This window comes from Rattus norvegicus, chromosome 6 (genome assembly GCF_036323735.1).
Source record: "Rattus norvegicus strain BN/NHsdMcwi chromosome 6, GRCr8, whole genome shotgun sequence".
NCBI lineage: Eukaryota > Metazoa > Chordata > Mammalia > Rodentia > Muridae > Rattus > Rattus norvegicus.
Window position 1 is genome coordinate 54,160,339 of NC_086024.1, and position 14,484 is coordinate 54,174,822.

Consider the following 14,484-nt stretch of genomic DNA (forward strand, 5'->3'; position numbering starts at 1 on the left):
TGTGTGTGTGAGAGAGAGAGAGAGAGAGAGACAGAGAGACAGAGAGACAGAGAGAGAGAGACAGACAGACAGAGACACGGATTTTGCTCATCTTTCTTTGCCCATCTTACTTTTTCTTTACCCATTCCAGATCTCAGTACTTAACATCCATTTTGCTTTACCTCATTTTGTTCTCTGAATAATCAGCCCTCTGAAGGCAAGACAGTGCTTCATTAAGAAGCTCAGATTCTGAATACCTTCTTCCACTTTAGAGCCGGTTTCTCCTACTTGACCTTCAGCAGCTGCATGGACTTTTCCTCCTCCTCCTTGAGCTGTGCATTCACTCCTGCCCAGTCTGGGTTGGAGAAAGCTCTTATCAGCATCATTGGTGCTTTGCTCTCTACCTGGGAATTCTGGTTCCTTCTAGAATGTAAACTTAGATTTTTCCAGTCTAATCACACCTAAAATATGAGCCTTCCTCTTTAGTTACTTTTAGTCTCTTCTCTGTATTTCTCATGAGAGTGATTCCTGCTTTTGTCTTCATTTGCATTCTGTCTGTTTCTTAGCTAGGTGTAACTAACAGGTCTGACTGTCTAACACCGCTCTAGTGAAACTCTTCTCTATAAGGCTACCAGTGACCTACTTCTTCATTGTAAAACTCAGTGTGTTTTTCTGTCCTTACCTCTTGGGGCCATCTGTTTGTGAGTCAAAGAAGCTACTGAGAGGAAATATAATTATTTTAGGCAGGGATTCTCATTAATATTTCACATTTAGAGTAGCCTGTATCTTCTGATATCATTATTACTTTAATAACTTCCTTGGGGAGAATTCCAAAGTAAGTTGTTTGTCAAGCACCCTCCGTTTTTTAGCGTGCAGTCCCTGTAGTGTGTCGTAGAGCTTTTCACATTCTAGGCAGGCTGTGTTAAGGAATGTAGCCATCTGCAGAGTTGAAAATTACAGACAAATGGTAACAGATTGTCTAAGTAATATTTTGGCAGAATGTATCTAAGGGGAATTTTCTTAGTTAGGAACATGTTCCTACTGATTATGAATGTTCATGCTTAGCAAAAATAGTCTACTAGAAAGTAAGTTCTTGGGTTTGAACAAACAACAAATTTAAATTTATTCAAAAAGTAAAATGCTAAACCTGTAACCATGAAGATAAAATTAATTATTGTAGCAAATCCTTTTAATTATCTGTGGGTCATGATTATTTCCAAAATATGGTTTCTAAGCCTTTTGTCCATTCTTTTCTCTTGTAGTTTCCAGATAATAATATTGACTCAGCAACCTGTTGGGTTATGATTCATTTTTTCAAGCAAGCAAAGTAAAAACAATTTCTTTTTCTCATTTGAGACTTTTCCAAGAATTTCTCATTATAAAAATGTTTCATTACTCTCCATAGCCCATATTAATAATTTATCTGCTGTGTCTAATTACTACCACCACCTGAATGTTTGCCCCATAAAACAGGAGTGCTCCTTGTCAAGGTGGCATCCTTGGTGGCCCACAGTGGGATTCAGTAAACAGTACCTGGCAGACAGAAATTAAAGGGAGGGGAAGAGGGAAGATGCTGCGTCCTTCCATGAAAACTTAGTATTTAAAAATGGTTAGGGATTGTATAGAGGTGGTTCAGTGGTTAACAGTACTGGCTGATATTCCAACGTTTGACTCCTAGTTTACATTATATCTAGGTTTAGTGGTGTATGCCTTTAATCCCAGTACCCAGGAAGCAGAAGCAGGTAGGTTTCTGTGAGAGCAACTTGGTCTACGTAGTGAGTTCCAGGCCAGTCAGTGCCACAAAGTAAGACCCTGTCTCAAAAATAAATAAAGAAAGAAAGAAAAGCAAATGTTATAAGACTTAGAACAAATAAGGTAGATAATTATGAGTACTTTTTTTAAAAAAAATATTAGAGCATTTGGAAGGCATCAGTACAACTATCGGGAGTTTTTGAACTATACTACACCTTGTCTTAAACAACAGCACAAACAAACATTCTGGCAATGAAGTTCAATGATGCATTTTTCATGGCTGGGGGTATGGGGTAGTTCCATTTTGTTGCTTTTTTTTGGGGGGGGGTATGTTCATTGTACATGGTCCTGTGTTACATCTGGACATTACCTAAGCCCATAATGCATTTCTGAGCACATTCCCAATATCCTCCTTCCTTCTTCCTCTCCTGCCTGCCTCTCCTTAGTCCCCTTTATTCCTTTAGACAATTTCACTTCACTTCTACTCTGATGCCCTATATACATGCAGGACTTTATATAAACAATTTAGTTCTTAAAAGTGGAGGTCACACACACACACCGGTGTAAGACTAACCTCATCTTTAGGTAAAATGCATTTTAGAGTTTTTGTTCTTATAATCAAAGCATTTTACCTTAGGTTTTGGTTGTTGTTGTTTCGTTTTGTTTTGTTGGTGTATGTGTATGTGGTGCTAGAGCTCAGATGCAGACACATCCTCAAACCTTGGCCTTTAGTTTGTTGGTTTGTCTTTGAGATAGGTTTCCACTGTAGAGCCCAGCTGACCTGAAACTCAGTATGCATGCTGGCTGATCTTGACTTAGTAATCTCCTGCATAAATTTCCAGAGTGCTGAGGTTATAGTGTGTGCCACTGTGCTTGGCTTCTCTGCATAGTTTCAATGAGCCAATAAATCCTCGTTTTCCTGATGTGATGGTATACCTAAGATTCTGGCATTCAGCAGGAAGATTAGACACTAGCATCAGTAACAGGGCGTTCCAGGTCTATTTCAAAACCACAATAGCAAGTGTCACCCGATCTCAAAGTCATAACAGTAACAATGACAATGAAAGCACCATCCTGAGCATCCTATATGAACATGGAGGAGGAAATTGGGAGTCTTTTCAAAATGAGGACTAGTTGTGAGGACTTGAGAACAGTTTATGTGACCTGGAAGAAAGTAAATCAAGTCAGTGCTTAGATTTGACAGAATACCTTTATTTAATTATGGTTATTTTTTCATTGTAATTTTGATTGACTTCCTATGTTCCTTAATTTTTTTCTACTTAAAAATGTATGGTAGTTTTATATCTAGAAGAAATGTCCAAACCTCAAGGCTGCTGTAACCAAGATCAAGGAAGAGTGGCCTGTGTCCTCAATGCTGTCCCTCTCCTTTCTAGCCTTTGCTGAGCCTGTTTAGTGCTTTCTAATTTCTGGTATCGTACTTTTTCAAAAGATATTTCTACTTATTTTATTATTTTATTCGAATAAAGCCGTCCACCCATATTGTGCCCTCGTGTCTGCTGTTGGCTTCTCTTCCTCCACACGGCCCTTAGTCCTCCACATTACATGTGCTGATGGGTCATTTCCAATTTTGTAGTGCATCTTTCTTGTCAGTGAACTGTAAAGTATTTACCATAAGACATTGGGTACTTTCTCATTGAGCTAATTCAGACGATACTAATTAATAGGACAGTTTCCTACAGTTTATTGATAATAAATTCAGAAGTACAGAATTCATAGGCAGAATAATAGCTTTCAGAATCCCATGTCCAGAAACTATCTGGAACCATAGCATAAACAGCAGAAAGAATTTTGCAGATATGACTTTCAGGTTTTGAGGTGGGATTATCTTGACTCTGGTGCGTGAACACATTGTAATTACACAGTCCTGATAAAGTAAGAGGGAAGCCAGGGAGACAGAGACAGTAAGAGAAGCAGTGACTTAAGGCCTCTACTAGCTAGGCAGCAGCGTCAACCAAGGACAGGAGGTAGATGAAAAGGCCAAGAACCCATTACCCTTAGGGGATTACTGTAGCTGGTCATAGAGGGTGTGGAGGTATGACTTCAATAGGCACTGTCCAAAAAAGTGCTCAATGTGGTATGTCGATTTCAACTCCTATTGGTTTTATATATGAGCTTCATTTTTCCATGTTTCTGTCAACCCTTGGCGTTTTTAGTGTTGTTGGGTTTTGTTTTGCTTTGTTATTCTTGTGGTGTTTTTGTTCAATCACGTTTGATTTAATTTTAATATATTTTATAGATGTTGCTTTTATAGCTTTTTCATGAGCACATTCATCATTTTTATTCTCTTTTATGGGGTATATGTTAGCTTTCTGTGGAATTATCAGGCTTATTAATTCATAAGATTTATTTGTATATTCTGATGTATTTCTGTGGAGTCTAGCTGTGTCTGTGCAAGCTGACATCGCTGTTGACTGACCAGGCTTATCAGTTCCTGGGATTTATCTCTATAATTACTGCTTCCTCTCTGCTGCCAGTGAGTTTGTACTGGCTATGGGCTTGACTTGTCAGCAATGCAGTTTTAGTCTGTCTCAGTCCAGCTTTCTTTCTTCCCTCCTGTTCCTTAGACATTCTTATTCTGGGCTTTCAATGGAGAAGTTGAATGGTTTTTGTCTCCTAAATTCAAATACTGAGGCAGATCTAAATTGATGCTCCAGTGGTTCTAGGAACTCTCTTGTGAGACCTATCTAATTAGAAGATAGAAATTAAACAAAAACTCCTAGAAACCAAGCAACACTGAAGTAACAATGTGAGTATTAGGTGTAACATGTAGGGGAAACTTGTATATTCCTCTCCACTGTGCCATTCATCCTTTACTCTGTTGAGCCTTCTGAAATGTGTTGAAAATAGGAAGAACTGTGAACTCTTGAGTACGTGGTTATGATATTATTACTGTTGCTAAGTTAGATTATTGTGTGGGCTGTGGGTTGAACTCCAGTGAGTGCTTCTAATAATAATTAAAAAATTTGGATCTCTTTTTCATAAAAGATTTATTTATGTATTATTTTTCTGTTTTTTGTGTGCATGTGTGAGTTTACAGCACCAAATGTAAGCAGGAGCTCCGGAGGCCAGAGAAGGGTGTCAAATCTCTTGGACCTAGACTTACAGGCAGTTCCTAGCTGCCGTGTGGGTCCTGGTCCAACAGTAGGTCTTCTACAAAAGAAACAAGTGTTTTTTTTTTGAAAAGTCTTTATTTTTTAATTTGAATTTTTAATGTTTTAGAGCTTCACAGAGAAGTGCTGTATTTATATTTCCCTTCCTCCCCCCACTCTCTTTAGTCCCTCCTATGTGCCTCCCATCCCCTCTCAATTCTTGAGTTCTTCTTTATTGGTAATACATATGTATTATATGTTACACACATGCACTCACAACCTACTGAGTTCATTCAATGTTGCTCATATGTTCATGTGTTTAGGGATGACCACTAGGGATTGGATGATGCGTTCATTTCCTGAAAAAAAACTGATTCTTATTCTCAGCAGCCATTTGTTGTCTGTGGTCTTCATCTTAAGGCAGAACACTGAGGTTTTCTTCATCTGTGTTCGCATGTCATCTGGTGTTGTGATTATGCAGCTCTTGCTTAGACAACTTATTACTGAACTTTCTTTGTTGTGTCTGGAAGATACTATTTAGCAGCAGGCGTCCTGGTCCTCTGCTCTGATCCCCTCTGACACTGTTGTACAGTGAGCCTTAGCAGGGGTTGTATTGTAGCTGTATCAACTGCGACTGTGCACTTATGGTGGTTTATCTTTTGCTGTTTGACCAGTTGTGAATCTCTGAAACTGTTTCCATCTGTTACTAAAAGAAGCTACTTTGATGAAGAGTGAAGGCTGACTTCCCTGTGGGTAGAAGGTTAAGTATTTGGAACACAGTTAGAAACTGTGTTGCTTTAAGGAGAATGGCGGTAGTAGGTTTTCCTCTAGTTTTGTGGCCTTTCAAATCATGGCGAGTTGGCTCATGAGTTTCTTCCCACTGAAGGGGCCTTGAGTCCCCTGATTAGTCCCAAGATAAACATGCCACCGTTGTACCGTTGGAGACACCTGGCCGGGCCAGTCGTTGTGGATTAGGCTTTAGAACTGAGTGGGTTCTGTTACTATTGATTATATATCTATAAACTATCTATAAACTATTGACTGCTTCTTGCCCATGTCGCTCACAAACCACCCTTTGATGCTGTGAAAGCTCATCTTAGGAAGGAGTGAAGTAACTGAGGCCAAGAAAGACAAGCATCTCAGACTTTATTTTGTGAATCCTGGCTTTGAATCTGTAGATTTGGGAATATAACCTGAAGTAACCTTGGAAGCCAAGAAGTGGAAAGAGACTCGGGAATGGCAGGATAAGAACAACAGCAAGTCCTTAACTGCGAAGTCATCTTTTTAGCCCCGTGGAGAGAGGAAAAGAGATAAGGTAGAATGAAGTCAAAGTAAATTGATTCATTTTTCTTTATTCATTCCTCTAGCCACTAAAAACATCTAAGAATAAAGGACATTTCTGTAAACATTGAGCCCCTCTAAAACTTAGACTTGTTATCTTTAATCATTTTGTACCCCCTTGGCAATGGGCAAAGAGACAGCATGTTGTTATGTCAGTCAGGGGATGGCAGAGCAGATGGCAAGTCTTTGTTCGTCCTAGCCTGATGCCTGGCTTGATGGCCAAAGCTTGTTTTGTGCTGAGGACACATAAAAATCAAATCAAATCAAATCCAGGCAGGAGTGTGCTCCAGAGGAGGAAGACAGACAGAGACCTGCAGGCCGCCCTACCACAGGCCTGCTCCCTGGGGCCCGGCATAGGCTGGCTGTAGATACCCACTTGCTGGAGGATGTCACCCTGGGGCCCGCCAGCCTCCAGCAGGAGCCACCAGCGTACGAGTATGTGGAGGACAAATGAGAGAGAGAGAGAAGTGGAGCAGCATAGGAGTTATGAAGAGAGATGGAACTGGAGACTAGAGGTGGAGAGGAGGAACCTGTTGTGATTGGCCAGCCCTTCCACCTCAGGCCATGACCAGGTCCCAGCCTGAGCTGCTGCTGAGGGCCATGTCTGGGTTCAGTGGCAGGGGTTGGTCAATGTCTGTGGCTCATATTACCACTAGGAAACATGGGCATGGTTGTAGTTGGGGCAGGCACTGGGGATCGAATTGACATCCAGGGGCTATGCATAAATAGGTCCACCCTTCACTGGCTGCTGTGCTCTGAAGAACTGGCCCCTCCTTTCACCTGAACCAGCACTAGGGCCTGTGCCTTGCTCAGGCAGCACAGTGGAGCTGGCCCTGATGGCAAGGTGTGGCTGAGTCACCCCCAAGGGCCTGAGTGTGGGAGAGCTAACCCTGCCCCCACCCCTGCCCCTTGCCACCTCCAACAGTCAGGAAGGCAGCTTACAGAGTCATGAAATCAGGAGAGCCATTCCTGTCCCTTATCCGCTTCAGTCATGCACCTCACCTGGGCAGCACAGCAGAGCTCAGCCTGGTGTTGGGAGTGTGGGCGAGCCAGCTTTGAGGATGAGCACAGGAGAACTGGTCCTAATAATATTGTTTGCCGTGAGGCAGCATGAGCTTGTTGGCTGCTCACACCTCCATAGTCCATGGGGAGACAGGGACATAGGCTACATGCATGGTGCTTGTTCAGCTGGAGGCTATATTGCATGCAAAGAACCTTTGACATGGTTTACATATTGTCCCAATAGTGAACTGTGTAAAACCTGCCTTCTCTCAGCAGAAGGGCAAAGCCTCGCTCAGTATTTCTTTTTACTAGTATACAGTCAGATAGCCCTTGCTTTATTGATACACCCTGGAAGAAAATGTGTTAGGGGAATGCAGGGGCCAGTGATTGTTTCTTCATCAGCAGAGCAGGGAAGCCAAAGAAGTTCTTTCTCAGCTGTTTCTATTGGAAGCAGCTTTACTAGGACAAAACTAGTATAAAAACATCTGTAAACACTTAAAGCATACAAGTTGATAACTTTCGACTCATATAGAGCCTCGTCAGACCATCACATCAATAAAAATTAAGCCAAACCTGTAATGTTAGTACTCTGGAGGCCAAAGCAGGGGGATTACTGCAAGTTTAGTGCCAGCCTAGACTGCATAGTCAGTGAGTTCCAGGCCAGTATGAACTACACAATGAGACTGTCATCTTCAAAACCCAAACAATAGGGAGACCTCAGTGGACATTCCCGCCTTCCCCAGGTTACCACAGTGAGACCTCAGTGGACGTTCCCGCCTTCCCCAGGTTACCACAGTGAGGCCTCAGTGGACGTTCCCGCCTTCCCGAGGTCACCACAGTGAGACCTCAGTGGACGTTCCCGCCTTCCCCAGGTCACCACAGTGAGACCTCAGTGGACGTTCCCGCCTTCCCCAGGTCACCACAGTGAGACCTCAGTGGACGTTCCCGCCTTCCCCAGGTCACCACAGTGAGACCTCAGTGGACGTTCCCGCCTTCCCCAGGTTACCACAGTGAGACCTCAGTGGACGTTCCCGCCTTCCCCAGGTTACCACAGTGAGGCCTCAGTGGACGTTCCCACCTTCCCCAGGTTACCACAGTGAGGCCTCAGTGGACGTTCCCGCCTTCCCCAGTTGCTATGCTTTCTGATTCCTTCCCACCTCATCTCACCCCTCAGCCAGTAAACACTGATCTGCTTTTCATATCTGTATGTTTCTATGTCTTAGAATTCTAGACAAATCAAGTGGCACAGAGGAGATTATGTGTTTTTATTTGTCTGTCTTTTTTCTGGTACATTCTTTTATTGAGGGTTATCCATACTTTACTGTGCTTTTTTTTTTCTTTATTTTTTCTTTACTGTGCTTTTATTGCTACACATTATCCATATTATTTTGTCTGTGTTGTGTGAGGTTTTTTTTTCTCTCATCTTGTTCATGTGTTTATCTTTTGATATTATTTGGTTGTTTTCAATTTTGGCCTCCTGAAATAAAAGTGGTTTTAATGGTCATGCCCAAGTCCTTATGTAGGCACATATTGTTATTTGTTTTGGATATCTAGCTGGGAATACAATAGTAGATCATTCTCTCTCTCTCTCTCTCTCTCTCTCTCTCTCTCTCTCTCTCTCTCTTTCACACACACACACACACACACACACACACACACACACATACGCACACACCCTTTTTCTTTGCAACAATGTATTTCAGAGTTCCATTTCTATATCTCCAAATTTTTATATAGACTTTCATTTTGATTCTTTTTAGTTTTAAGACATTTGAACAATTAATTCAGTTTTGACTGTATAGTTTTATTTTAAAAATCTGACTATATACTTTGGCTATAAATGCTTTGTCAAATATGTAGGGATTCGTTTTTCCACCCTGGTCTTGCCTTGTTCTCTTGGTGGTGCCTACTGAGGAAAAGACACTTTTGATGCAGATTCTCCATGATTCCTTTCAGTGATGATGACATGAGTTTGATATTATGTCTTACCCATGGGAAGTCCAGTTTCCTCACATACTTGTCTAGAAAGTTCAATTCTTCATGAATTGGTTTTTATATAAGCCATGAGGCTATTATATTGCAAGAGGTGTTATTAAATTGTTACATTTCTTGATATAGACCCTCACCAATTTATTTTTGCATTTTGATTATCATAGTTTTTAAAATCTTGCAATCCTACAGAGTTGTATCCTCTTTTCTCAAAAGTTAATTTTGCTATTCTAAGTCTTTTCCATAGGAATTTGTAGTCATTTTCATTTCTACAAAAGGTCTGCATTAACTTTTGTATGAGATTGCATTTCATGTACAGATTAACCTGAGCATGATTCCCCTGTAACAATAGCCTACTAAATTGGATATTATGTCTCTAGGTAGCTAGGTCTCCTTAGGTCACTATCATTTCCACATTGCTGGTTCTGTGGCAGGCTTCTCACTCCCGCTGTGGCCATCCATGTCAGAGCTGCTTTCCCTTAGAATTGTTATTAGGAGTAAATGTTAGGGTTTATTTTTCCCCCAAATATTTTTCTTCTGTTGAAATATAATGTGACTTCTTAAAAGTTTGCTAGTATGATGAATCACACTGGCTGATTTTAACTGTTAAACTAGTGATTAATTCCTGGAATAATTCTCCTCAGTCATGCCATATTCTTTTTAAATGTTGCTGGATTTCATTTGGAAAAGTTTTATTTGTAACCTGAGAAATGTTATTCTATTCATTTGTTTCTCTTTACTGTCTTTGCTTTTGCTATTAAAACAGTGGAACAAAACTAGATAGACACTGCTTACTAAAGAAATGGATGTAGCATATCCGGTTTTCCTATGTACCTATTTTTATCAATTATCAAGAAAGGACATATTCAACTAAAATTGTGAATTTTATCTATTTTTAATATAAATAACACATCAGATTATATGGGTTTTGACCAAATGCAATGAATTACTGGCATTATTTTCGAAGGTGTCTTTGGAACATTTCTTTAGTTTGTCCTTTAGTGTTGGTCTATTTATTATATATTCGTGTTAAAAGCAAATCCTGACTTACTATTTCTCAGTGCCTCTGACTTACCTAATACGTATTTTCCTTGGCAGCTTCTATGTTTTTGAAGCAAGCATTTGAAGGTGAATACCCTAAACTATTACGTCTCTATAATGACTTATGGAAGCGTCTTCAGCAGTACAGCCAGAATAGCCAAGGAGCTTTCGGTACACGTGGGACAGCCGACCTCTATGCTGACCTCCCTGACGTGGACGACGATGCACAAGACATGTCCACACTGAAGAGGCCGGATTATGAGTATGCGCTATTTAACTTGATGAGGGCTACTGACATTTTAGGCATTCTGTTTTCTACTTTCTTTATAAATTAGAAGCTGGGAATAGGGTAGCTTCTAAGACTTTGGAATGATTGGTGTGTTTGCAAAGCTTATCCTGTAAAGACTAAATTGGCCTGTGGCCGAGCATTGTGCCTTCTACCAGACTGGGTGAAGTTTAGCCTGTGCTGCGTGACTGGAAGCCGGGTGGTAAGCACCTGCAGTCTTTGTCTTTCAGTTGATCTAGTGTGTGTTTAAACTACCAAGGAGATAAATCTTATGCTGGATCCTTTCTTACTTGATGTTTTAGAAAAGACTAAGTAGTCGAATCTGTCAGATAATGCCTTGGGTCACCACAAAGCACATATTTTGTAACCATCTGTAAGAGCTTCATTGGAAACCAACATACCATGTTTATGAATTCTGCCCTGCCAGCTTTCCACAAAATCCGATGTCACATTTCTGCACAAGTGCCAGATGAGCTTTTCTGAAATTCTAACATACTGTTTATTGTCACAACACTGACAAAGTTTGGTGGCTTCTTCTCCCTTGCTTGGTAAGAAAACACACCGGGTAGGTTCAGGGTAGTGATAGCTACTTTTTTTTTCTTTCAGGTTTTTTCTAATAGAGCTGGTTATGTCTGCTAAAACTGACTGGTGAAGTACGTAGCCAGGTTAGGCTAGAATGGTAGGTTGAGACCAAATTGTTGTCTCAGTAGTTGTTTTATCATAAAAGACAGATTAGCAAGAGGAGCCAAAGCTGCAGAAATAAAATGATCCATTAACTTTTAAGGTGTTGCTGTAAAACACCATACTCAGTGTCAGTGTTTCTCTCACTTACCTTTATTTTCAGTCCATGTGCACGCACTAGGAAAGACCTAGAAATGGCACAGAACCAGTGGGAAGAACACTTTATATCCTGAAGATAGAATTCTGACTTTGTCTTTTTGCGTTTTGCTGGTCAAGACATCTGTATAGTCAGTGCTTTTGTCATCGTGGGACCTGAGAGAAGCAACTAAAGCAGGAAAACTTGGTTTGGGCTTATGGCATTGCAGGTTTCTTTCCAGTGTTTTGTTTTGTTTTGTTTTGTTTTGTTTTGTTTTGTTTTGTTTTGTTTGGGCAAGGTAAAACATCATGGAGGAAGGCACAGTGGAGGGAAAAAGGCTACCTCATAGTGGCCAAAGAGCAGATGACAACACAGAGCTCCCAGGGGCTTGGTCCCGGTGACCTACTTCTCCTTGGCACCACTGCCAACTTTCTACTCTTTCCCCAGTAATACCATTCATGTGATGAAACATCCAGGATCTCATCCATTTGTTAAGTCAGAGCCCAAAAACGTTTAGGCAGCTTCCCAAAACCCATTGCTAGCAGCTAAGCTCCCAGTGTACGAGTCTGTGGGGGACATTCTAATAATAATGTTTGGTACTGACACGAGGACAAACTAAAATCCAAAGTGTAGAAAGAGCTGCATTGTCTGTGTTACTCCGACTTTAAAAAGGAACATAATAAACATTTAATACAGAAGGAGTAGTCACTCACAAATGCCACTCCAACAATAGTCATATGCAAAAAGATGAAATTGAACCTTTTTTGTGACACTATATACAAAAGTAAACTAAAAGTGGATCATAGATCTAAATGTACAATATAGGGTTAAACAGAAGGCCTAGCAGTTGTGAGCATTCGTTGCTCACATGGACCCAGGTTCAATTTGCAGCACCCACAGGGAAGCTCATAACCATTCATTACTCTAATTCCAAGGGATCTGATTACTTCTTCCGATGTCCCTGGGAACAAGCCATACATATGGTGCATACATATATACATATATATGTATGTATATGCACATATATGATACATGTGTACATACATGCATGTATATACATACACACTCATACAAGATAAATCTTTAAAATTTTTAAGTGTATAGTATAAACACATTATTACAGGAAAATATAAAGGCATATCTTTATCTTTATAATTTAAGATATGGTAAACAGTTCTTAAATATAATATTGAAAGTCCAACCAGTAAAAGAATGTATATGTGAGTGTGTGTGTATGTATGTACGTGTATATGCACATATATATATATCACTGCCATAAAAGTTAAACCTCGAGTGCATTACTAGTGAAAATATTTGTAAGTATGTCTAACAACAACTTGTATCTAGACTATATAGAGAATGTTTCTAATTTAATAATGAAACATAGTATATGCTACTAGTGGAAATCTGAGATGACACAGAGCTTTGAAAGGTAGTTTGACATTTTCTGGAACTTATTAAACATCATTTCCATATGACCCAGTATTTTCACTCCTAGGTCTACAGGACAAAGAAAACCATGTTCACACAGAAATTTGTACACAAATGCTTGTGTCAGTATTATTTATTAAAGCTGAAATAGAAGTAAACTAAATGGCTGTTGCAATATCAATGAATAAGTAAAAGTTTATCTAGAAATGGATATTGTTTGCCCATAAACGGAAGTGAAGCACTAATGATGGCACCAAGGAAGAACTGAGAACTTGGGTGAACTTTGTAAACAATACATCATGCCGAATGAAAGAAACCAATGGTAAAGCATATACACCATTTACCAGAGATCTAGAGTAATGATATCTAAGAAAATATAATGTAGCTTAGTGGTCACACAGAGCTGTGGATGGAGGATGTGCGTATGTTAGTTGAAGTGGGCAATAGTCAAAGGAGACGAGGTTTTTGAGGGGTGGTTTAGAAACGGTCACTCTGCCTGTCCTGGAACTCTCTGTAGATCAGGCTGGCGTCGAGCTCAGATTCTCTGCTTCTTGAGTGCCAGGATTAAAAACGTGTGCTACCAGGCCAGTTTCTTTTTCTGTTTGTTTGTTTGTTTGTTTGTTTGTTTCTTTGTTTATAGTTACTTATTTAGATTTTGGTTGGTTGGTTTTTCCAAGATAGGGTTTCTCTATATAAAAGCCTTGGCTATCCTGGAACTTCCTTTGTAGACTAGGCTGGCCTTGAACCACCCAGATCCCCCTGCCTCTGCTTCTTGAGTGCTGGGATTAAAGGAATGTATCAACACACCTGGCTCTTTTTCTGGTTTTCTTTAAACGTTTATTTATTTCATGGATAGGAATGCCTGAACATATTTAAGTATACCATATGGCCATTGAAAGTAGAAGAAAACGTGGACTCCCTGGCGTTACAGATGGTTGTGAGCTACCATGTGGGTGCTGGGAAGTGAGCTCAGGCCCTCTGCAAGACCAGACAGTGCTCTTAGCCACTGCACCGTCTGTGCAGCGCAGTGATCTTTGTTGTTGCTTGTTTTGTTTTGTTTTGTTTTGTTTTTAGAGACAGGGTTTCTCTGTTCTGGAACTTTGTAGTCCAAGCTGGCCTCAAACTCAGAGATCTGCCTGTCTCCAGAGGGCTGGGCTCAAAGGTGTGTACCACCATTGCCCAGCAAACTTTTGTTTCTTTAAAGTAAATTAAGTAAATCTACTTCCTGTATCAGAATAATAGGAAAATTATGGAAGACAAATCAAATTGCAAATAAGAAAAATAGAATGTGCCCAATTGTGGTCTGCTGCATTGGTCATTAAGACTGAACAGCTGAAGTGGTACAACTGTGTGGGTTGGGTCATGCCTCTTGGCACTAAACATTAGTGACAGTGCTTTACTGCATCATTAATTTACTTTTCTAGCACTTACTATTGCCATATACTAAGATCGTGACTTACCTTTTAAAAAACTATATGCGTATTGTGCTCCATGTGTGTCTGGGTGCTATTTGCCTGCCCAGCACCTACTGTGGCCGGAAGAGGGTCTGGGATCCCTGGAAACTGGAGCTGCAGAAGATTGTGAGTGGTCATGTGGATTGTGGGAGCCAAACCCAGGTTCTCTAGGAAGAGGTCCAGCATTTTTAGCTACTGCATACTACTTGTTTAACCTGATGTTTAACTTTTTATATCTCCTTTTAGCTTGTGAACTTTACTAGGCTAGTGTACTGTTCTGTT

The 14,484-nt window shown here is 40.4% G+C and overlaps 1 protein-coding gene across 2 annotated transcripts in view; it reads left to right on the forward strand.

Annotated features, from left to right (window-relative positions):
* The window catches only part of Cog5 (component of oligomeric golgi complex 5), a 297,903-nt gene that overhangs the window by 190,372 nt on the left and 93,047 nt on the right, over positions 1–14,484 (forward strand). For both annotated transcript variants that reach the window (XM_039078121.2, NM_001398787.1), the window contains exon 12: positions 10,272–10,476. In XM_039078121.2, coding sequence (XP_038934049.1) covers positions 10,272–10,476 — 205 coding nt within the window. The remainder of the gene's footprint in view (positions 1–10,271; positions 10,477–14,484) is intronic.